General features: G+C 35.5%; 1 protein-coding gene across 7 annotated transcripts in view; it reads right to left on the minus strand.

The window, feature by feature from the left end:
* Window positions 1-24,370, minus strand: part of Atp11c (ATPase phospholipid transporting 11C) — a 223,876-nt gene that overhangs the window by 97,816 nt on the left and 101,690 nt on the right. For all 7 annotated transcript variants that reach the window (XM_060375287.1, XM_060375285.1, XM_060375286.1 and 4 more), the window contains 4 exons: window positions 19,907-20,026; window positions 12,066-12,155; window positions 9,668-9,748; window positions 6,510-6,617 (listed from right to left, as the gene is read on the minus strand). In XM_060375287.1, coding sequence (XP_060231270.1) covers window positions 6,510-6,617; window positions 9,668-9,748; window positions 12,066-12,155; window positions 19,907-20,026 — 399 coding nt within the window. The remainder of the gene's footprint in view (window positions 1-6,509; window positions 6,618-9,667; window positions 9,749-12,065; window positions 12,156-19,906; window positions 20,027-24,370) is intronic.

The following is a 24,370-nucleotide window of genomic DNA, read 5'->3' on the forward strand; positions in this document are numbered from 1 at the left end:
AGGGCTGATATCCAGAATATATAAAGAACTAAAGAAGTTAAAAAGCAATAAATCAAATAATCTAATTTAAAAATGAGGTACGGAGCTAAACAGAGAATTCTTTGTAGAGGAGTATAGAATGGCAGAGAAACACTTAAAGAAATGCTCATCCTCATTAGCCATCAGGGAAATGCAAATCAAAACGACCCTGAGATATCACCTTACACCCATCAGAATGGCCAAGATGAAAAACTCAAGTGACAACACATGCTGGAGAGGTTGTGGAGAAAGGGGAACCCTTCTCCACTGCTGGTGGGAATGTAAACTGGTACAACCACTCTGGAAAGCTATCTGGCACTTTCTAAGACAATTAGGAACAGTGCTTCCTCAAGACCGAGCTATACCACTGCTAGGTATATACCCAAAGTTTGCTCAAGTACACAAAAGGGATACTTGCTCAACCATATTTATAGCAGCTTTATTTGTAATAGCCAGAACCTGGAAACAACCCAGATGTCCATCAACGGAAGAATGGGTACAGAAATTGTGGTATTTCTACACAATGGAATACTACTCAGCAATCAAAAAAGAGGAAATCATGAAATTTGCAGGCAAATGGTGATATCTAGAAAAGATCATTCTGAGTGAAATATCCCAGAAGGAGAAAGACAAACACGGTATATACTCACTTATATAGACCTATAAGATATGATAAACATAATGAAATCTATACACCCATCAAGAGAGCGGACATGGGGTAAGATGATCAATCCTCGTTTAGAAAGACATATGGGATGTGCATTGAACGTATGACAAGAGTCTACTGAGCGCATCTGAAAGACTCTAACTAGCAGTGTTTTCAAAGCAAAGACTCACAACCAAACCTTTGGCAGAGTACGGGAATCATATGAAAGAAGGGGAGTTAGTCTGATGGGGAAAGGATAGGAGCTCCACAAGGACCAAATATATCTGGGCACAAGGTCTTTTCTGAGACTGACATTCAACCAAGGACCATGTATGGATATAACCTAGAACCTCCGCTCAGATGTAGCCTGTGGTAGCTCAGTAACCAATTGGATTCCCAAAGTGAGGGGAACAAGGACTATTTCTAACAGGAACTCAGTGACTGTCTCTTTGGCCTCCCCACCCCCCAAGGGAGGAGCAGTCCTGTTAGGCCACAGAGGAGGGCTTTGCAGCCAGTCCTGAAGATACCTGATAAAACAGGATCAGATGAATGGGAGGAGGGCCCCCCATCAGTGGACTTGGAAAGGGGCACGGTGGAGATGAGGGAGGGAGGGAGGGAGGGTCTGGGAGGGAATGAGGGATCGGGACACGGCTGGGATACAGAGTTAATAAAATGTAACTGATAAGAAAAAAAAATAAAATTAAAAAAAAAAACAAAAATAGAAAAAAAAATTAACAACATAAAAGCAATCCTTTAAAACAACCCACAAAATCTACAAGACTACTACCACTAATCAAAAATAAACTACAATCTACAAAGCACTATTTTTAATTTTTAATTTTAATTTTTATTAATTATACTTTATTCACTTTGTATCCTTCCATAAACTCCTCACTCCTCTCCTCCCAATCCCACCTTCTCCCTCTTCTCCACACGTGCCCCTCCCCAAGTACACTGATAGGGGAGGTCTTCCTCGCCTTCCTTCTGATCTCATCGGAGTGGCTGCACTGTCTTCCTCTGTGGCCTGGTAAGGCTGCTCCTCCAACAGGAGTTCCACAAGGAGAGCAACAGAACCAAAAAATCTGAGCACAGGGATCTTTCCTGAGACTCATACTCCAACCAAGTACCATGCATGGAGATAACCTAGAACCCCTGCACAGATGCAGCCCATGGCAGTTCAGTGCCCAAGTGGGTTCCATAGTCATGGGAACAGGGACTGCCTCTGACATAATCTGATTGGTCTGCTCTTTGATCAAAACACTATTTTTAAAGTTCACTAGAGGGCTGAATATACAAGAGAAGTAAAGAGAAAGAGCTGATAACGACATCAGACAAGTACATTAAGCCCATCCTGTAGACCTAGATATGCTTATTGTGAATACTCAACTAATACACAAAATTCTTTTATTTTATAGTGTGATTTAGGAGATTAATATGAGAATTTTAGACCTATTCAAATGAAAAATACTTTCTTTGTTAATATAAATAAGTATATAAGAGTACCAGCATTAGGCATTATAATTATTTTACTTCTTAGATGTATTCTTCCTGAGGTACATACATACTTATGATAAAACCATAGCTATAGTTAATATACAGACGAAATATCACAATGGGACAGGCTTGGCAGGCTAAAGAATTTAGGTTTCACCCTGAAGCCAAAGGAGAAGGCAATTGTAAGGAAAGAGAATGAATCAACTCATTTGATTTACCATTTAAAAGCATTTTAAGTATGTACAAGTGTTTTGACTACATGTATGTAAGCATACTGCATGCATGCCTGCTGAATGCAAACACCAGAAAAGGATGCCAGAACCTTTGAAGTAGAGTTAAAGATAGCCGTGAGGAGCCACGTGGGTACTAAAAACCAAACCAAGGACCTCTGCAACAGCAGCAATTAACCTTTGAGCTTTCTCTCCAGTACCTCTATCAATTTAAAATGGAGCTGGCCAGTCCTGATGAGACCTGATAGGCTAGAGTCAGATAGAAAAGGAGGAGGACCTCCCCTATCAGTGGAATAGGGGCGGGCATAGGAGGAGAAGAGGGAGGGAGGGTGGGACTGGGAGGAGATGAGGGAGGGAATACAGCTAATATAAAAAGTGAATAATAAAAATAAATAAATAAATAAATAAGTAGAACTGGCAAGATGGCTCACCAGGTAAAGCAACTTGCAACCAGGCTCAATGACCTCAGTTCAACTCCCAGAACCCATGTGGTAGAAGAGAACTGACATCTACAAGTTTTCCTTTGATCTTCATACATGGACACTATTACATGCATGTGTACCACATACACATACACACAAATTGGTAACAGATATAAATTAAAAATAAAAATAAAACAGATCTCCTGTCCTGTCTCTCCTCCATGGGTCTTATTGTCCTTTGCCTTGTACATTCAGCCCTCAGACTTTGATAGATAGATAGATAGATAGATAGATAGATAGATAGATAGATATCTCATATAAGAGATTATTTGTTGTTCCTATACTGAGAGCTACAAAAAGGCATGTGTACAATGCCCTCAACCAGAATAGGGGATTAAATCCCCTGAGACTGGAGTTATAGGTGATTGTGAGCCACCATGTTAATGCTAGGAATCAAACCTGGGTCCTCTGGAAGAGCAGCCAGTGCTTTTAACTACTAAGTCATCTCTCTAACGCTAGATGATCTATTTTATAACACCATGGGAACACATGAGGAAAAATGACTATCATAAAAGTGTGTAGAGAAATTTTAACTCAGAATATGTCTGATCTGGCAAGAGATCACATCCACAGACCTTCTAGGTTTATGTGATCTGGTTGGAATGTAGACTTCCTAGGTGGTGGTGAAACAGCCTTTAATTCCAGGAGACAAAGGCAAGCACATCTCTCAATTCAAGGACAGCCTGGTATAGAGCAAGTTTCAGATAAAGAAAATTTAGGTACAGGCATGGTGGTACACACCTTTAATCCCAAACAATGAAGGTAAAGTTAAGTTTGTAGAAGGAAGCACCCACGTTTGAAAGTGATGTCTAATTAAACAGCAGACAAAGTGATAAATCAGAGAAAGATTTAACAGAGTAGACTATGCCCAACTCTCAGGAGAAGAAAAGAAAGAGAAGCTACTTAAAGGAACAGCACAGAGAATGAAGGAGGAGAGGAGGCAGTTTTACAGAGAAAAGTTGAAGAGAGAAAAAGCTAGACACAAATGAAGATAGAACAAGCCAGAGAATGAAAAGGGGCCAGAATACTAGAATATATTACCAAAGTTAGAATGAGGCCAAGCAGAATACTTCAGTCAGAAACTGAGAGAAATCAGCTTGAATCACTAAGCTTGGAGAGGAGTTTGGACCAGAACAGCTAAGTTGAAGAAGTAGAAGAAAGAAACTGCAACCCGCTGTATGAGATAGGAAACCCATTAATATCAAAGACCTGACTCCTGGAAGAGACTAAACTGAAAGACTAGAAAACTACTATACTACAGCTCATGTGCATGGGGCTTAGCTCATACTGAGATTGATACAGAAGAACAAATAAATTACTCTGTTTCCACTTGTAGTTTCATGTTGACTAACAAATAAAAATAGCAGCATATTTCTATGAGAGAGAAGCAGGGAACAGAAAGAAGCATCTACTTATTAGTCAGACATCTGGAATATGTTAAAGGAAGATGGTGGAAAAGTTCTATTAGGAAAAACATGCCAGCTCCCCAGGCCCAGCACAAAGCTCAGGATAACTGCAATCAATCTTTCAAAACATTTTAAAGTCCAGTAGTGCATTAAAAATAATTACAATGAAAGAAACAAAGGTACCCCAACTCCTGACTATAATGACCCAAATACCTAAACATTAAAGGTCTGACAGAAGCAGAGACAGGCCCTTTTCAGAAAACATACACTACTAATCTCCATATAAATGAAGTGAAAACTTACATCCACATAAAAACCTATACTTGAATGTTTATAGCAACTTTAATTACAGTTGACAAAAATCGGAAGCAGCGAAATATATTCTCTCTAGGAGGTAGACAATCAAGTAAACTGGTATATTCAGAGAAATTAATATTACTATCAAGCCATGAAAAGACATGGAGGAAACTTAAATGTATACTAACATAAAGAAGTCAATTTAAAAAAATGGCTATATATGGTATGGTTTCAACAATATAATATTCTGGAAAATGTAAAAAACATGTAGTAGTAAAAGGACCAGTAATCATAGAGATTAAGGGAGAATGAAGAATAATGAAGCAGAAGACAGAGTAACTAAGGACAGTGAAATTATTTTGCTTGATGTTACAATGTTAAACATATGTCATATATTTGTCAAATCTCATAGAATGCCCAGCACTAAGAGTAAACACTAATGTAAACTAAACTTTATGTGCCAAGGGAGGTGTATTGATATTCTTTTTTTTTAATTTTATTATTTTTTTTTAATTTTTTTTATCAGTTACATTTTATTAACTCTGTATCCCAGCCGTGTCCCGATCCCTCATTCCCTCCCAGTCCCTCCCTCCCTCCCTCATCTCCACCGTGCCCCTTTCCAAGTCCACTGATAGGGGGGACCTCCTCCCCATTCATCTGATCCTGTTTTATCAGGTATCTTCAGGACTGGCTGCAAAGCCCTCCTCTGTGGCCTAACAGGACTGCTCCTCCCTTCGGGGGTGGGGAGACCAAAGAGCCAGTCATCTGATATTCTTAATAGAAAAAGGTGCTTGTGTGGTAGCGCACTGGCTATATAGCTAGACTTTCTGTTAAATTTTGCTGTTAATACAAAACTTTTCAGAACAGCAAAGTTTACTGCTTTAAAAACATCTATTAACAACTGAAAATGTTTTATGTGGTCAAATCTAAATGCCATTTGGCAGGGATCATATTTGGTAAAAGTAAACAATGATTAATTTGAATAAAAAATGAATACCACATTGCTCTGAAACTATAAAGAGTACACCCTCTGTGCAAAAACAGTTTTGTAGTTTATTAAAAAAATTATGGTAAGACAAAAAATATTACTATAAGATTAGTAATTCTCAACCCCGGCAAAAGAATTGAAAACTGATATCCAAACAAAAACTTGTCCTTGAATGTTCATGGCCACAATATCTACAGCACCCCAACAGAAATATTAGTTAGTATAAAGAAAAGGTAGTATATAAATAAAATATATCATCCAGTGATCAAAAGGTATCACTTATTGACACATGTTACAATACAAATAGATTTTTCAAATGTCCTAAAAGATGTCAAACACGATATTCATCCAATGTATTATTTCATTATTTAAAATATTATAACTGTAAATTCATTGAGAAAGAAAGGTTCGTGTTGACAGGGTTGAAGAAATAATGTATATGAGTATGGAGTTTCCTTTTCTCGTGATGTAAATAGTGATGGTGGTTATATAATATTATGAATGTAAATAAATTATACTGATTTTTATACATTTTTTTTTCCTTTTTGAGGGCAGTTGAGACAGAGTTTCTCTGTGAAGCCTTGGCTGTTCTGGAACTCCCTATGTAGACATGGCTGACCTCAAACTTACAGAGATCCACCTGCCTCTGCCTCCAGAGTGCTGGGATTAAAGGCAGGTACCACCATCTCCCTGATTTGTTGACTCAAGTGTTTATTTTTACCATGTAAGACTGATTGTAGTTATCCTGAGTGGAGCCCAGTGAAATGAGTGGAGGCCAGTGAAATGACTTGATTCTGAGTCACAGATCTCATGTCAGAAGGGAAAGAACTGACTCCAGAAAGTTGTCCTTTGAACTACACATATGCCATGATACACACACACACACACACACACACACACACACACCAGTAAGAATAGTTTTAAAAAGAGTATCTAGTAAAATAGTACCTTGATTTTTTCACTTTCTTTTCTCACTCGTTTTCCATTTTCAATAATATAAACAGTGCTTTTGTTAACTTCATTATCAGCTCTGTGTCTAAGCCAATCTTCATATCCCTGTAATGATAAGAATAATTATATTTTAACTTTATACTGTTAATTTCAACATAGAATACCACAAATACAATGATGCATATATTATTAGAGAATTTGAGGTAGATTTTAAATATAATCCTTAGGCAAATAGCTTTATTGTATTGTAAAGTTCCTTTATTCTTCAGATATATATTAAAGACAACACAGGCATTAGAGCCTTAACACTGTTCATTATGAAAAACTATGATTTATTCCTGTTGTAGTGTAATGAATGCTTGCATTGTCCTTAATATATTTCTGAAGAAATAAAAAACCTAATGACTACTTCCACTTTGTTGAAAAGATTTATTTATTCTTATTTTATGTGTTTTGGTATTTTGCCTTCATGTATACCTGTGCACCATAAGTGTGCAGTGCATGGGGAGGCAAGAAAAAGGTGTCAGAGCTCCTGAAACTAAAGTTTCAGATGGTTTTTGAGCCACCACGTGTGTGCTGGGAATAGAACCTGGGTCCTCTGAAAGAGCAGTTGGAGCTCTTAAATACCGAGTCATCTCTACAGCACATCTTTCTTTTAATTGAAAAAAAAAGTGTTCTGACTTTTTATTTTCTGATAAACCTAATCACTTAGAAATGTAATTCTTCTCATGCAGAAAGTAGGAAAATTTGAAAGTGTTTTGCCAGGACTATATATATTCTAGAGATAATAATTAAAAATCTCCACTGACTTGATTAAAGAAAACAGACAGTAGTATTTGTTTTTAAAATTAAACCACAATCTTAGAGATATTTAATGGTTCATTTTCCTTTGAGATTTTCATGAGGAATATATTTAAACTAAATGAGCAAAGGAAACAGGATGTTCATTTGAACGTGGCCTCTTCTTTTCTATATCCAGTCCTTTTCCTTCCTTATTGTAATAATCTGTTCCTTTTCAAATGTATCTGTTTGAAAAAAAAATCTATTGATTGCTTTTTTAACCTCTTTCCTTTTTCTCCTCATTACTATTCTGTCCCTCTTTATGAAAATACTAGGCTGTCATTTTATAGCATACATTCTTTGATGTTGATGAAGAAAAGGACATAACATGAACTAGTACTAGAAGTAGAATGAATCCTTTGAAAACTATGCATGCTATTCTTGGAACTAAAAAATTATTATAATAAGAAAAGTATTCTTAACAGCCAAAGGGAAAGAACATTCCAAATCTTTATTTAGCAATAAAATACATGATAAAATATTTGTACAATTCCTGGTAGGCAAGAAAGAAGATCAAGTAATCCCAGGAGGAAAGGTAACCTTGTTCCTTCAGTTTACAAGTTTCCTTAAGGTACTTTCAGAAAGGACGTTGGTTGATTGGTAATATGTAAAAATGTGTATGCAAATAAGCAGATCCTGTGGTTTATCCCTATACAATTAACCCGCCCTGTACATAAGATTTTCTATTTAATTTTTCAATTTTATTTGGACAATTTTAAAGATACTAGAACACAAAATGCTCCAAATACTTCAAAGCCAATGACATCATAATTTGGTGGCTGTATACCAGCTCTGACAAAAAAAAAGAGAGATGAAGTTTCCCCCTATAAACTACCCATCTTAACAGTATTAGTGGTAAGTTCAAGAATTTGTGTTTTTAAACTTTTTATAGATTCTCTATGAAATTCATATCTTGCAAATCAGTCCCAATCATTTCCCTGTCCCCTCATATCCACTCTTTGTCCTTGCAACTTCCCCTCTAAAATAAAAACACGTACACAAACAATAAAAAAAAACAAAGCATAGGAAACATCTCGTCATGGAAGCCATAGTAAGTCACAGTGGGTCCCACAGTATATCCCTCTGTCCACTCATCTTTACTTGCAAATGTTCATTGCAATGAGTCATTGGTCTGGTTTGAGATCTCTGGCTTCTATAACAACATCAATATTGGACCCACTTTGGAATTCCTCCTGATTATTCTGTTGTTGCCCTGTGTGGTGGAAATCCTGTAGCTTTGGATCAGGAGGACTAGCCCTTTCACGTATGCCAACTGTTTTCAGACTATATAGATCTTGGGGTGGGCCAGCTCAGTGTCCATACCAACTCTCTTTAAATCCCCAAGCAAGTCTAGCTTCCTTGCAGGCAAAATCCCCACCATACTTGCAATTCTGACCTTTCCTTGCCTGGCTCCAGGTCTCTTCTCACAATGTTTCTTGGACTTCTCCTTGTAGCTCAATTCCTCTCTCCTCTTCCTTCCCTTGCTAGACCCAGATGTCCCACCCTATTCTCTCTAGAGTCCAGTATCGGCTGGTGAGTGTTTTATTGGCAAAGTGGAGAACAACTGGTGAGCATGTTTACACAAACTTGAGGCAGGAGATATTTAGAATGAATATAACAAAGCCATGTCCTAGATTGCAACCAGATAGAGGGATAGTGAAATCAGCATTTGAATAGTACAAATGTAAACTATACACAGTATATAATAACATTTTGCCAGCAGATGAGTGGCAGGAACCATGTTCTCTCCCTGGGGCCAGCTCAATTAAAATGATTTGTTTGTTTGTTTGTTTGCTGCATGTATGCCTGTGTGAAAGTGCAAGGTCCTCTGAAACTAGAATTACAAACAGCTGTGAGCTGCTATGTAAGGGGATGAGAAGTGAACCCTGGTCCTCTGGAAGAGAAGCCAGTACTCTTAACAGCTGAGCCATCTCTCCATCCCCAAGTATTTGTGTTCTTAAGTTCTGTACTATAGGCAACAACAACTAAAATTCATTGGAATGAGAAATTTTAAGACATATCACATTAGAATAATTAATGAACAGTAAAAATCCATTTCCCTACTCAGCTGAATTTTCTACTTGTCCTTTCTATTATTTTTATTCCACATATTAACGGATATTGAGAAGGAAAAGAGTAAATAAATAAAAGAAGTTGCTACCAGTTTAGTTTAATAGGTTTTCAATGGGAACCAAATATAAACTAAGTCCATCAAAGTTATTGCCCACAGTATATAAATAAAAAAAGAGCATTTACAAGAAAATTCAAACTAGCTTGCATTAATTGACAGCTATAGTTTAAGTAAAAAAATGTACCTGCTTGATTGCTGTAACAGTTATAACAAAGAAAAGTGGAAGTCCACTGGTAACTGGGCTGGTTGGTGTGTCTACTGTGACCTAGGTAAAAAATTAAATTGAAATAAAATTAGCTATTAACTCACATGTAGCATTTAAATGTTGCAAATGTTCTGGACAAAATACTTTCCCCTAGTGAGATGAATATTAATTTTTTTTTCAATGTAGTTTATTCAGGAACCTTGAACAATCCTCGGACCCTGGGGAAAGCCAGCCCACAGCTTAAATAGCCTCTGGGTAGCCAACCCAGGCGTGCCACGTGTGCAATGCAGATAGGTCCACATACATGGAAGCAAGCCAGAATGAATATTAATTTTAATTACAACAAAACAATCTATACAATAGTTACTTTAAGAAAATTTAGCAATAGTTTTCATCCCAGCTTAGATGATCCCCTTTACAACAATATACACATTGTTTAACCACCTAGTGGCTGAGAAGCATTCTGCCAGCCCTTGTACTATCACCGTCCATCCTCTAGAGATCTTGCTAAACAAGATGGAAAAAAGTCCTTGCTTTCACATAGCTGAAGCTTACAAGGAAAATAAGACACTACACCAGTGTACAGATGCTAAGATCTATGGGGTAGTTAGGAGATGACTAGCTCAAAGGAAGCTTCCCAGGTACAATGGGCAATATACACAAAGTCTCTCTTCTAGAAGGAAATAAAGAAAACCAGTACCCAGAAAGTGTGGTGTGAAATAGCGCTGGAGAGGCAGGCATGAGTCAAACTGTGCAGAGAAAGCTGTTGGCTGTGGGAAACTTTGAAGATTTTACACAGGAAAGGTAACATGAAAATTTATTCTCAATGCTTTATGAAAGACATACTGGAAGAGAGTAAGAATGGAGGCCACAAATGTACTTGGGAGGCTATTGCTCTTATCCAAGTGAAAGATGATGGCTTGGATCAGGGTAGAGTAAGAGATGTGGAAAGAAGTACCGAAGATATTCAGGAAGAAAAAAATGGCAGATTGGTTAAGAAATGAATTATGAGTATTGATGGCAGATGTCTTGCAAGTGATTAACATGCCTAGGTGACCGTTGTTTTCACAAAATTAAGAAATATGAAAGGAGAACTAGATTGGGGCACAAGGGGAGGGAGAGGAGAACTGTGGCTATAATCTATTTTTACTTCTCATTATCATCTCCAACCTCTAGGCAGGCCTATCCCTGAAGGAAAGAAATACATACATAAGGCACATGCCTTTATGCAACCTTGTCTCTATCCCTGAGACGCTCTTGTGGCACTCTCTGCTACATAAACCTTTTCTAACCCTTCAAATCAGCTCAGCTATTATATACTTTTGAAGTCCTTTCAAGCTCTTCTTGAGTTAATTTTTTTTGTAACATTCACTGCATAGTCATATTAGTTTGCTGAATCTTTAGTGGCTTTTACTACATTAAATTAAGCGAATACATGACTCTTCACAACTTTAATATAAATTCCTTAAGGGCAGAGAAAAGCATTATTTCGATCATATTTTGTTTGGGGATCTACTGTAGAACAGTAGGCAGTCAGCATATATCTGTTTAAATAAACTTAGTTAAATACATGATTCAATAATCTGAATGACTCATGCAAACAAAATTCATGGTGTAGTTTATGTTTCTAATACATCTGGCCATTGGCATAAGAATGCCTTTTTAAACATTTTATCATTCACCTCTCACATCGACTCTTTCCTGTATTCTGTGCCAAACTGGTTTTAAGGAGCAGGCCTAAATTGAATTATAGTACCATTTAGCCAAAGCTTCAAGAGTATACAAACAAAAGCGTTCAACATCAACAAAGCAATTGAGCAATATCATAGGCATTTTTCTGTTTCATTTAAAAAGATGAGGTATAGTATTAAAATAGTGAGTAAATGAAAAATTAAAGATGTCAGATGATTTAAAATGGCTAAAATTTAAAATACAAAACAGAAGAAACACTGAGAAAGATTGATTTACTACACTTACAAACTTCAAGGAAGTAAGTGAATAAAGAACAGAGAAAGGAGTAATAAGAAAGAAAAGTAATTAAGTGTTCAAATAAACTAAAACATGCTTAACAAACTAAACTGTTAGTTTAAATTATTTTAAATTTTGATATACACCAAATCATTAAATTAGACAATATACATATATGTAAGACAAATATATAAAAGCCATGAAAAATTAAAGTAACAATAAAAATTTCAGTAAGTTTTCTAATATAACTTTAGAAAGCTATTACATCATACAATTCTTGAAGTGCAATTATATTTCTACTTAAAAGTAATAATCAAGTATAGTTTAAATCACGGGACAACTTAAGACTATACATTATTTGAACAACCAAATTTCTCCATGTTGAAGGAGCAGTTCACAGAATTCTTACCTGTACAAGGAAAATGATGAGAAAATAAAAATTTGCGATTCTTCTAAACTGTTCAAACAAATTCTTTGGGAGGAAATTCCAAAGTGTATACTATAAAAGAGACAGAACCAAAAGCATTACTAAAATAAAAATGTGAAAAATCATAGTATAATATAAAGAGGTATTCAGTATATCTAACAATTGAAAAGACACACTACACATTACATCAGCATATATTTAGAGGCATAGAAAACAACTTTTAGGGAACAAGGGAGGGGGCTACAGCTGGGATACAAAGTGAATAGACTGTAATTAATAAAAAATGAATGAATTTTAAAAAAGAAAATAATTTTTCCAGAAATGAAGCTTCATTGAGTATTTCATTGACCTACATTAATTTTTCCAACCCAACCTAAAAGAGATTCCTTGCTATATGCTCTTATATCATACCACATACTTTGATAGCATTCATTACTATAAAAAAACATTAAATATAAGCCGTTTTCTGAAAACACTATAAAGTTTTTGTTTACCATTAAAGACTTCCAATCATTTTATCTCCTCCACTTTGTAAAACCTTTCTGCAAATATTTTAATCTCTCAGTCTGACTTTGTAAAACTTTTGTTTGCAGCGTTGTAACCCCTTTATTTAAATGAGCTATTTAGCAAAGATTGTGAGGTCAGACCCCAACCAATGGAAAAAGACACAGTTGCCCAGTGCATTAGAAGAAAATTTGCTGTCCTGGTGTCCTTGCTCTTCCACTTTTGTGAGTAGCTTATCTTTCTGACAAAAGTTTTACTTTGTCAAGACATTTTAATTGGTCTCTCTTTTTTTTTTTAAGACCCTGAACTTATGTTTAACAATTACTATAACTTGTAAATATCTCTATGCTTTAAATAAGGGTTCTTCCTCAATAGAAAGTTACTTCTATGGAGGTAAGTTATTTAATTGTCTTCCTTAATATTCTTTCTAATAATGCCTGGCAGTATCAATAAAAATTACTTAGATGAATGAATGAGCATATTAGCTCCTTTTGTTTGAGCTGATCACTGGAGTTCAGATCATCCTCAGATCACTGTCTGTATCAGCCAAGCTTATCTTCATGTCTTATCTGTCTTCATATCTTACCTGAAAATATGTACAGAGATAAAAGGCATAAACACAAACTTAGTGCATATACAGCATGTAATTTCTTATTAATGCCTTAAGCTCAAGGACTGGGCCATTTAAACATTAACAGTAGTAGGACATATCACAATATAGAATACTTGAAACCACAATGAAAAAAAAATCTCTTTAAATCAAAAGGTTAAATTTATAATTGGAAAGTCCCTATTCTAATCATTTACATTTCATGAGAATATATCTACTCATATAGCAACTGTAAAGCCAAAGTGTTAGAGCATAAAAATTAATGCTATAGCTTTAAAATTTTTAAATTAATTTTAAAAAACTTTTATTTATTCATTTTGTGGGTAAGAGGGAGTGAATGTGCTATAGTGTGCATGTGATAATCAGATGATAATTTTGTGGCATCATTTTTCTCCTTTCAAACCTTTATGTGGGTCCCAGGTATCGAACCGGGGTTGCCAGACTTACATGGCAAGTCCCTTTACTATCTGGGTCATCTTGTTGAGCCTAACATCTCCTTTAATGGGTTTAGGAGCTAGAGTCTCAGAGAATCCTAAGAGAAAAACAACAACAACAACAAAAGAAAAAACAGAAAAAAAAACAAATAGAGCTAAATAGCTACAGTACAACTGTGCTGAACAGTCTTGTTTGTTTGACAACTTGAGACAAGCTAGAGTCAAGCCTATGGGCAGTGCCAATCCAGGGCAGGTGGTCTTGGGATGTATAACAAAGCAAACTGAGCAAGCCAGGAGGAACAAGCCTATAAAGCAGCATTCCTCCAGTCTTCAATTTCAGCCTCCAGGTTCTTGTCTTGAGTTTCTGCCTTGACTTCTTTTCAGGATGATAAACTGTAAGGTAAAGTAAATTCTCTCCTCTCCAAGATGCTCTGGTCATGGTGTTTTATCACAGTATTAGAAAGAAAACTACGATACCAAGCAATAAACAACTGAAGATTATTTCTATGGTTCCAAATAGGTACCTCAGAGAGCACCATAGTGGTGGGAGATGGCTTACTCATAAAATAAATAAATCTTGGAAAAAAAGTAAATGCACAAATGCCAGGGACACCTTAAAACCCAGCACGCAGGGACAGAAGCATACAAATGTCTATGAGTTTCAGGTCTGCCAGCACTATATGAGACTGTCGCAAACCAACCAACAAAAAACTGAGCATGGATGTGTATTAATTAGGAGCAAGAGTCCAAACATTTTTCATGACACTCTCAAAGTGGCTTGGGATAAAAGAGGATAACCATTTAAAACGATTGATATAGTCACTTTGAAACCAATATAATCCAATACCAGCTTTTAACTGCCCCATCAATTTCAAGTAAATAAATAAATAAAAGATAAACTCCAATAAGCCGCTTCTGGGACACTGACCTTTTGTTCTCAAACTGAACATTAAACAAATAAACATTAAGGTCACATAAAGTCCTTAATAGGTGTGGTATTAACAGATCAAAGGGAACCTTTTTGGGGAGCTCTAGTTTTGTTAAGACTGCTGCTGATTTGCAATGCTAAGGACTCAAATTAGGGCTTTACAAAGATATACCGCTACCTATACCTATGAAGTACATACACTTCTTGCCCTACTACTGTTTTACTTTACCAAATTAACTTTTTCCTTAAGAAATCTGGTTAGTCCCCTGTTGGAAACCATTGCTCTTCTCTTCATCAGGGCATGGGTTAAGACCTCTGGGTGTCATGATTTCTCTTACCATAAGCACTTTGTTTGGCAAGAAACGTGAGGATGTTTGTTTTGAGCAAGGGTCTCATACTATAGCTCAAGCTAACTTCACACTCAAGGTGATCCTCCTGTGTTGGCATACCAAGTCCTAGAACTACACCTGTTAATCACCACTGAGATTATAAAATCAAGACATCATGAGTTAAAATTAGTGGGTTGGCCATTTAAATAACTGATTTAATTAAAAAAATTAAATTAAGATTCAATCATCTAGTCTAAATATAAAACCATTATTTTAGTACTGATTAAGAGAAACCCTTTAAAAGAGCTTTCTAATTAGAAGCAAAATGAAACTATAGACATACACATGAAGTTATTAAGGTTCACTTGTTTATTTGAAAACTGGATTCTCAGACTTGGTCTGCAGCTACAAACAAAAAACAATGACAATCACAGGAAGAAAGTGTATACAGAAGTTGTTTTAAATATACTGATGAAATAGGTTTTCTGTCCTAAGTTCTTGCCTGGAAGATTGAATGATCCTTATGCAATTTAAAAAATAATTTATTTATATTTTATGGATATGGGTATTTGGCCTGTATGTTTGTTTATGCTCTATGTGTATGTCTGGTGCCTTTGGAGGACAGAAGAGACATTTGAAGCCTCTGGAACTAGTTACAGATGGTTTTGAACCTCCATGTGGGTGGAAGAGCAAGTGATCTTAACTGTCGAGCTATTTCTCCAGCTCCCCTTTATACTATTTTAATATGGAATTATAAAGTTAAAAGTTAGCCCAAATATTTAAGGACATGTTTAAAACTGTTTCTACCCAAAATACTAGCACTGCATGTATTTTAATATAGTACGTTCACTTAGTAAATAATTGGTACACACACATGCCTTCTAAAACTAATATATCAAAAAATCCTGTTACTGCCTCAAACATTTATCATCTAAAAATAATTAAAACCATCCTCAAACTATCACACAAATCTTCAAATGTATAAAGTATAGAAGTTGAAATTAATATGAAGTAAGAGACTGAATGCGTTGAGCTTTATGTGATTTGTACCTGACACATGGGGTATAGCTTAGTGATTGATTGAAAGTCCAATATTGCCCGTGGTTTTATGTTTGATCCCAAGCACCAGAGAGGAGAGGGGGAAAGGCTGTTTTCATGTTAAGCCCACCAAGCGTTTCACTTGGCATTAAAAATGCTGATGGGGAGAATAAATCTCTAAGTGATATGTTCGAATATTTCTGTATCACCCAAGCAAAAGGCAAACAAAATTGAATGTGGCAGTAATCTTAAGGTGAGATAGGAAGATTGCCAGGAGTTCAAGGACAGCCTGGACTACACAGGCAAGCCAACATAAACAAAATAACAAAACCTTGTCAAAAACAAATAAAAAAAGGACAGGGTCACAGGTAAAAATGAAATAGTAACTATTTAAAAAGTAACTGATAAAGCTACCAGCAAACTGTACATAAAGAACACAACCTTCTCTACCTACTAGAATTATCTTGATACAATAGAATAAAAAAAGTAAGATTAATTATCAGTAAGTTCTATATTGGTAACTGTTCACTTTGTTAAATTACTATATCCAAGTTATTATCAGTTCTCTTTTACATAGACATTAAATAGAATTTTGAATGGAATTCATTGTCTACCTTCATGTTAATTAACGAACTTTCATTTTTCACATTGTTCAATCCACTGTAAATTATAGTCTCTGGAAACCAGTAAAGTCACTGAATAAAACTGAATCAAAACTTAGCAAAATTTAAAGGTTATTTTTAGTGAGTTAGACAAAACCAAAAGAAGTCCTCTCAATTTTCGTTAATTGCACTACTGATTACTTTTGTTTTTATTATTTATTTGTTTATTGTGTGTGTATGTCATAGCACACACATGTGTGCCAGAGTGTGCATGTGAGGTCAGGGAACAACTTATGAGCATCAGTACTCTCTTTATTCCATGTAGGAATTTAGATCATCAGGTCTGTTGGTAGATGCCTTCACAGGCCTCAATTCAAGTTTTTTTCCCCTGATTTTTACAGACAGGGTTTCTCTGTGTAGCCTTGGCTCTCTTGGCTTTTTAGGTCTGTTGGCCTCATAGTGATCCCCCTGCCTCCGCTGCCACTCCTGGCTTCAATTCAAGTTTGTTTGTTTGTTTTTAAATAAAGAAAATTGATAATGTAATTTTAGACCTAAAACTCTAATCCAAGATATAAATTTAACATAAATGAATTATACATAGCCCACTGATTTGTATTTTACTAAAAGGACACTGGAACTCAGAATTTGTAATAGAAATTAAAGAACTTAAAAACAATAGCACTGTGCTATTAATGCTCCTTTTGTTAAGCAAAGGAATCTCCAATTTTGTGGCACCTACAAAATTCCAAGGCCTCATTTTTTTCCCCAAGGAAGTATTTGTGTTCTTAGAAGGAAAAGAGATGCTAATTTTATAAGTAAATAAAATTTAAAGGTCAATATGTTTGTCTTCAGTGCTCTCTGCAATTATAACATACATTTCCTATTACACTGACTTTACAGGTTGTTATTTGTAAAGGAAAAACACCAAAAAAAGCAAGAGTTATTTTTATGACCAAGTAGAGAAAACAAAAATATGCACTATCAATACCATTCATTATACTTAGGTTATGGTAGTAACATTTCTTTTTAAGCCTGGTATAGTGAGTCATGTCTATAATATTAACACTTTAGAGGTAGTGGACATTTATACACATATATACATACATACACACATATATGTATATATGTATGTATATATGAGAGTTTGAGGCCAGTCTGCACTACACAGCAGGAACAGGATCAGCCTGGGCTACATATCAAATTCTGTCTATATAAAAAACAAAAACAAACAAACAAAAAACAATAAAAACACTTTCCTTTTTTTGAAATTACTGTATTGCCAATTCCTCTTTGTTTGGCTCAACAGTTTTTGTTGTTTTTTTTTTTAATTTAAAAGCAATCAGTTAAAAAAAAAGCAATCAGTTAGTTAGAGAAACTATAAACCTGGTGTTCACGGGGAAGGAATAGAAGTATGTCAGTCTTAATCTAAACAAAAACGTGTATGCTTTTGTCTTGAAATAGAATTTTAGTTGTCTCATGTGCTCTTGAAAACACACAAAATATTTGCTATTGTACTGTTTTAGATGCTGGCAAAAATGGAAGTTACATAAAACACAAAAAAGCATTTTATTAAATACATAAGATTGAGAACTAAAGTATAACAAAATGATTATCACTTTATTATCTTCCGTATAAGACATTATAGAAAATTATAATTCTTTCATTTTGGTGTAGAAAGAAAAAAATGAGGAAGGTACACAAATAGCATAATGTGAAAAAGGCTCTTTTTTCAAAGTTATTGAGCCTTATACAGTAGTTTTGTCCCTGGCTTTATCACAAGTGCTTGCTTATCATTCTGGAAGCTTTCTCTGGGTTTAGTTTCTCTATCTCCAAGTCAACAAGATAAACCTCATGAGACCTTTTACTTCCATGTGTCTATGATTCTGAGTCAAAGGTCTATAATTGATTGCTTAGTTAGGTAACACAGATTAAGTCAAAATTTCTAGAAAAAGACTATTCACTATCCCAGATACAAGTATATAAGCCCTTGACTGGGAATAAAATGTCTGCGACAACATGTAAGAGTAAATGAAAATCAACATTTTATCTGATATGCCAGGGTTCTATAGGCGTGTGTGTGTGTGTGTGTGTGTGTGTGTGTGTGTGTGTGTGTTTGTCCAGGTGGTTACTCAGTTTTCACATTTAAATTTTACATATTAATCTCTTCCTTCCTTCCTTCCTTCCTTTCTACATTCCTTTCTTCCTTCCTGTAGAGGCAAAGTCTCACACAATACAATACTCACTATTCTGGAACTCACAGAGATCTGTGTGCTTATGCCTATATTTTATATATTAATCGTTCATCTGAACACAATCTCCATTATGTCATTAACTAAAGGAGAAACCATAGGAATATTTGAATACCAAAATGTACTATATTGTTAAAGGATGAATTTCAGGTCCTAAGTGACTACAAATGTAGACTGAAGTAAATGTTACTAATGTTTTTAGCTCTCCCTTGTCAGGCTGCATTTGGAAGTAAAGAACATTATCAAAATATGTTCCATGTCATAAGAGATGGTAGTAAAATCAGCCCTTTACTACCTAGCACCTTGCCTGGTTCCCCATCGATAAACATCAGTAAATTAATACTAGCAGATTGATGACTACTAGGAGCTGTGAGAAGTGTTTTCACATATGAAGTGTTAGCAATTTTATAAACTGTACTGATTAATTTGACAAAGGTGATATAGCAGAGGAATAGTTTAGTCAAGATTTAAATGCAGGTGTTCAAACTTGCAGGCTACTACTCTTAGCTTATACCATATTGAAGTAAGACTATTTATTCAAAAAGTGATATGGCTATTATGATTAAACTTTATAGGTCATAGGAAAGCAGTATACAGTTAAAATGTAATCTTTTAGAACACAAAAACACAAGTCAGAAGCAAGATAGAAGAAAGAAGAAGTACAAATGAAAGTCACTAAGTGCCCTCCCAAAAGAATATAAATCATGTACAGCGTAATCCTTTCAAGGGCAATTCAGAAAGCTTTACCAAGTCAAAAATTACTAAGTCCCCACAAACCTGCAAAATGTGGCAAATGTTCTACCACTGAGGAAACCCCTCCTCAGCACAATAATTATTACTTTTATCATATTATAAGCCCTGAAGTAATATGTGCAATTAACAGGCACTGTGAATCATAATGGAATTCAAGCAAAAGTTGTACCCAGACAAAATGATGGGCATTTTAAAAAGTAAACTACCTTTCAGAGTAGTAAATACCACAGTTGGTATTATGATTTGTGTAGGTATATGACCATGTGTGTATACATATATAAATGCATCAGTTTTATTTGAAGTGTACATTAAAAATACCCAGCTTTATATGAACATCTGGTAAGATAAAACAAACCAACCAACCAACACAATTTACCTTAGATGAGACTATTCTATTATCACAAAATCTCTGTGCGATGTAAGCTTCTGTTCCTGAAACGGGATGATTGCCAACAAATACGGTACGTGTACCAACTCGTTTCTCTTCTCCAACGCACTAACAAAGAGAAAAAAAGAAAAGGTCAGCTTTCACCATATTTCTCAATGTTTTTACCAAGCTCAGAATTCTGGCAAATCAGAGTAGAAGGGAAAGGTGAAAAATCTTGTCAAGAAATTAAAATCCACAAATCTCTTAGTTGTTGACTTAGCAAAACTGTTGTTCAAACCAACTGGTCTAAAGCCAACAGTATAATTCTAAAATAATTAAAGAAAGTATCTAAAGGTGACTAGGGAACTTTACCTCAAAATATGGCACCCTGATATGCTGATAACTTAATAATAAAGGTTCTTAAAATGATGTAACAGTATTTACTCTGATACCGTGCTGGATACATCAAAGAAGAAAGTAATAACATTTATTCTTTTCTGTGTGTTTTCTTTAACTAATCTCATATCCTCAGGAAGGGAGATTGAATAATGAACTATACCTGGATAGATTTTGACACAAGTTTTGTCTAGCTCCCTCATTTCCTCCCATGCTCCTCCCCAAATCTACTGATAGGGGAGTTCCTCTTCTCCTTCCCTTTGACCCTAGCCTATCAGGACTCATCAGGACTGGCTGCACTGTCTTCCTCTGTGGCCTGGTAAGGCTGCTCCCTCCTCAGGGGGACATGATCAAAGAGCCAGCCACTGAGTTCATGTCAGAGACTGTCCTTGTTCCCATTACTAGGGAACACACTTGGAGACTGAGCTGCCATGGGCTACATCTGTGCAGGGATTCTAGATTATCTCTATGCATGGTCCTTGGTTGGAGTATCAGTCTCAGAAAAGACCCCTGGGCGCAGATTTCTTGGTTCTGTTGTGCTCCTTGTAGAACTCCTGTACCCTCCAGGCCTTTCATCTCCCACTTCTTTCATAATATTCCCTGTACTCTGCTCAAAGTTTGACTATGAGCCTTAGCATCTGCTTTGATACCTGGCTGGGTAGAGTCTTTCAGAGGTCCTCTGTGGTAGTCTCCTGTCCTGTTTTCTCCCTCTTCTGGTGTCCATCCTGTTTGCCTTTCTGAGTGAAGATTAGCCAATATATTTCTAATGCTTCTTTTACATCTTTTAAAAGTAGACTCACATAGCCATGAGCAGTGGTGCACCCCTCTAATTCCAGCTTTCATAAAGGGAGAGCCAAGTGGCTCTCTGTGAGTTCAAGGCCAGCCTGGTCTACAAAGAGAGTCCAGGACAACCAAGGCTACATAGAGAAACCCAGTCTTGAAAAGCAAAAAAAAAAAAAAAAAAAAAAAAAGAAAGAAAGAAAGAAAAAGAAAAAAGAAATAAAAAGAGTAGACTCACTGAATCTGGAGGATCCAAATGAATGAATGCTCTAGTATATGTAAAACTTGCTGGCACTTCACTCCTCTCTATTAAAAATTAAAATATTTTATGTGTGTGGGTGTTTTGTCTGCATGTATTTATTGTCTGTACACGGTGCCCATGGAGGCCAAAATAGGACACTAAACCCCCTGTAACTGGAATTATGGATGGTTATGGGCTGTCATATGGGTGCTGGAAACCAGGATTGGGTCTTTTAGAAGAGAAGCAGTGCTCTTAACCAATGAACCGTGTGTCTGGTCTTCTCTATTTGCTTAGACTAGAAAACATTTTCTTATATATTCAAGATAGTCTTTGATAGTATTATGTTAAGAACAGTTTATAACAGTTTGAAACATGTATTTATAGATCCTCAATATTAGTTTTTAATAGTAATTCCTCAATTGCAGTAATTTGAAACACTAGCCACAAAGACTTTTTTTGTTAATTATTCAAATATCAAAGATGTATATCTTTAATGTTATAAAAGCAAGACTCCTTAAAATTTTAAGTTTTCCAAATGTCTACTATGTTTATATTATTACTGTCTTGTGAAGATATTATTTGTAAATTTACTTTTAAAAAGTAATAAGCACTCCATGTATGAAGCTTTTCTGTTTGTTATTTTTAACTTAGGCTTATGAAATAATATGTCACTGCCTTCAAAATTTGCACAAAATTACCCAAAATAATTGGAAAATACTAACAGAAGAACTCGGGCTTAGTGTTTATCTCAGTGTTTCACTAGTCAAGTGCTAACCTATCACATATAAGGACCGGGGTTTGATCTCCACCACCACAAAAATAAATCCATTTTTAAAAAGTAAATAAAGGTTAACTGTGGGGAGTAGAGGTCCTTAGTGAATGTGTGTTATTTACATGAGCATGGATGTTAAGTACTTCAATGCCTCAGATCAATAGGACTGGCAAAGCCTTCCCTGGATCAGGCTAAGAAAAACTGTAAAACCTTTCCCTGGTTCATGTATGGAGGTTGATAATATGGGCAGAAAATGTCTACATCAGTTTCCTCCTCCCGGATACTTGCAGCCTGAGATTACTTCCCCATAGTAAATCAGCTTCCTCATTCACCTGTATATAACAATCCCACCTCCTCAATTCAGATGTATAAAAAAAAAAATGTGATGGGATTCGAGGAGGCTGTCCGTGTGTCTCCACCATCCAATCCCAGCTTTTCTGTATGTATCTCTGTTTCTTCATTCCCTGCCCTGTTGCCCCAAATTGTGTAGATGGTGCACAAATATACATGTAGACAGTAGCCCCACACAGAAAATAAAAATAAAAATTTAAAGTATAAAGAGGGATAAGGAACAGGAGAAAGTCAGTGGAGCAGGATGTTTCTTGCACCAGAAATATAGCTTCTCCTCTCAATTATGGTGGCTACTAATTAGCTTAAGATGAAAATTTACTAATACGTTCCCAATTTTAAATTGTTTTCAATTTCTGTGGTCCTAGAAAGAAAAGAAAATATAATTTTCAGGCAGATGTTTTCATAAGTCCTCTACAACTGAATGACATTTATAATTTTATTAAGAGGTTCCCCCAAACATTACCTCTCTCTTTCAAATGAGGCTTAAGTGATTCCTATCATCATAAATTTGAGAAAATGGAAGGAAATTATATGCAAGTAGGTGTGTGTTTATGTACAGATCACAGAAGTGGCTGTTAGATGCTAATATAGAGCCTGAGAGAAAATGTATAATATCCATTTTCCAATTTTTTTCAAAGTAGATCTTCTAATCTAGAGAAAGTTTAGATTTGAAGCTGCCTGAGGACTAGAGATGGAGTGATATGAAGCAGGTGTCTTTTCCATACCTGTTTTACCCTAATTCTGATGAAAATGGAATCTTTGGTGGCATTTCCTGCAACTGTGCAATGTAGTTTAGTTCACATAAAATGACAATTCTGAATTTGTGTAAATTCATTGTCACTTCCCATTTGCTGCCAATGTAGAGTGTTATAAGAGTAGTGTTACTTCCTGTGATTTTGAATGATATATGTGCTTTTGCCAAAGCAGAGAAATAGAAGGAAATATTAAAAAACAATGGCATTTGGACGGCAGTCAATATAATTTTGGTGTTGGAGTATGTAATTGCTGTCACTGATAATGCCTTTAAGTTCATTAGGAATACATACCATCCAAATGTCCCTAGTGACATTATTTTTTAAACCTGAAATAGGCTAGCACCAACTCTATTTACTGACACATCACATGCTATTTAAAAAGTATTCTTATAACTGTAAAAATATTAAAATTATACTTAAAACGTATGCATAACATAGAATGACTTTTAAATTTCTAAGACAAAAATTACCTGCCTGAGCCAGCACTTGGGAGACAAGAGGACTAGGAATTGTAAGCCAGCTGGGAAACACAGAAACACCATCTCAACATATAAATTCACCCTCCTGTGCCTAAATATTTTTTGAAACACACACACACACACACACACACACACACACACACACACACACACACACACTTTATTCTAAAATAATCACTCAATAAAAACCAGAGCAAAATGCTATTCCTAATTATGACCATCTTTGGGCCATGGCTTTGATACTCATTTAAAAAAGAGAAAACTGTATAATTTATTTCTTGATTTCATTCAGACCTTTGACTGTATAATAACTAAAAACCTCGATACAAATTGTCATTATAAAAGCTAACAGTAGAATGAAGACAAAGCCTACCTCTCCATCCTTTTTAGTTTTGGCAAACTTAAAATTCATCACCTAGCCATATATATCTGTTTATTAACCTTGACCATATATCACCTTTACATTCACATTCATAAATAGGCCTATTGTTTAATACTTTTCTGGATGTGTTACAGGTAAAAAAACAAAAACAAACAAACAAAACACACACACACACACAGCCAGGCCTGAAAATTACTGCTAACAGACTCTAATAAAATTATGTTTATTGTCAACCACCATCCTACAAGTCTTCAATATAATAGTCATAATACTACCTGCATTTTTTTCCTCAGGTAATGATACTTTGAACAATTTGC

Source organism: Meriones unguiculatus, chromosome X (assembly GCF_030254825.1).
Source record: "Meriones unguiculatus strain TT.TT164.6M chromosome X, Bangor_MerUng_6.1, whole genome shotgun sequence".
Lineage (NCBI taxonomy): Eukaryota > Metazoa > Chordata > Mammalia > Rodentia > Muridae > Meriones > Meriones unguiculatus.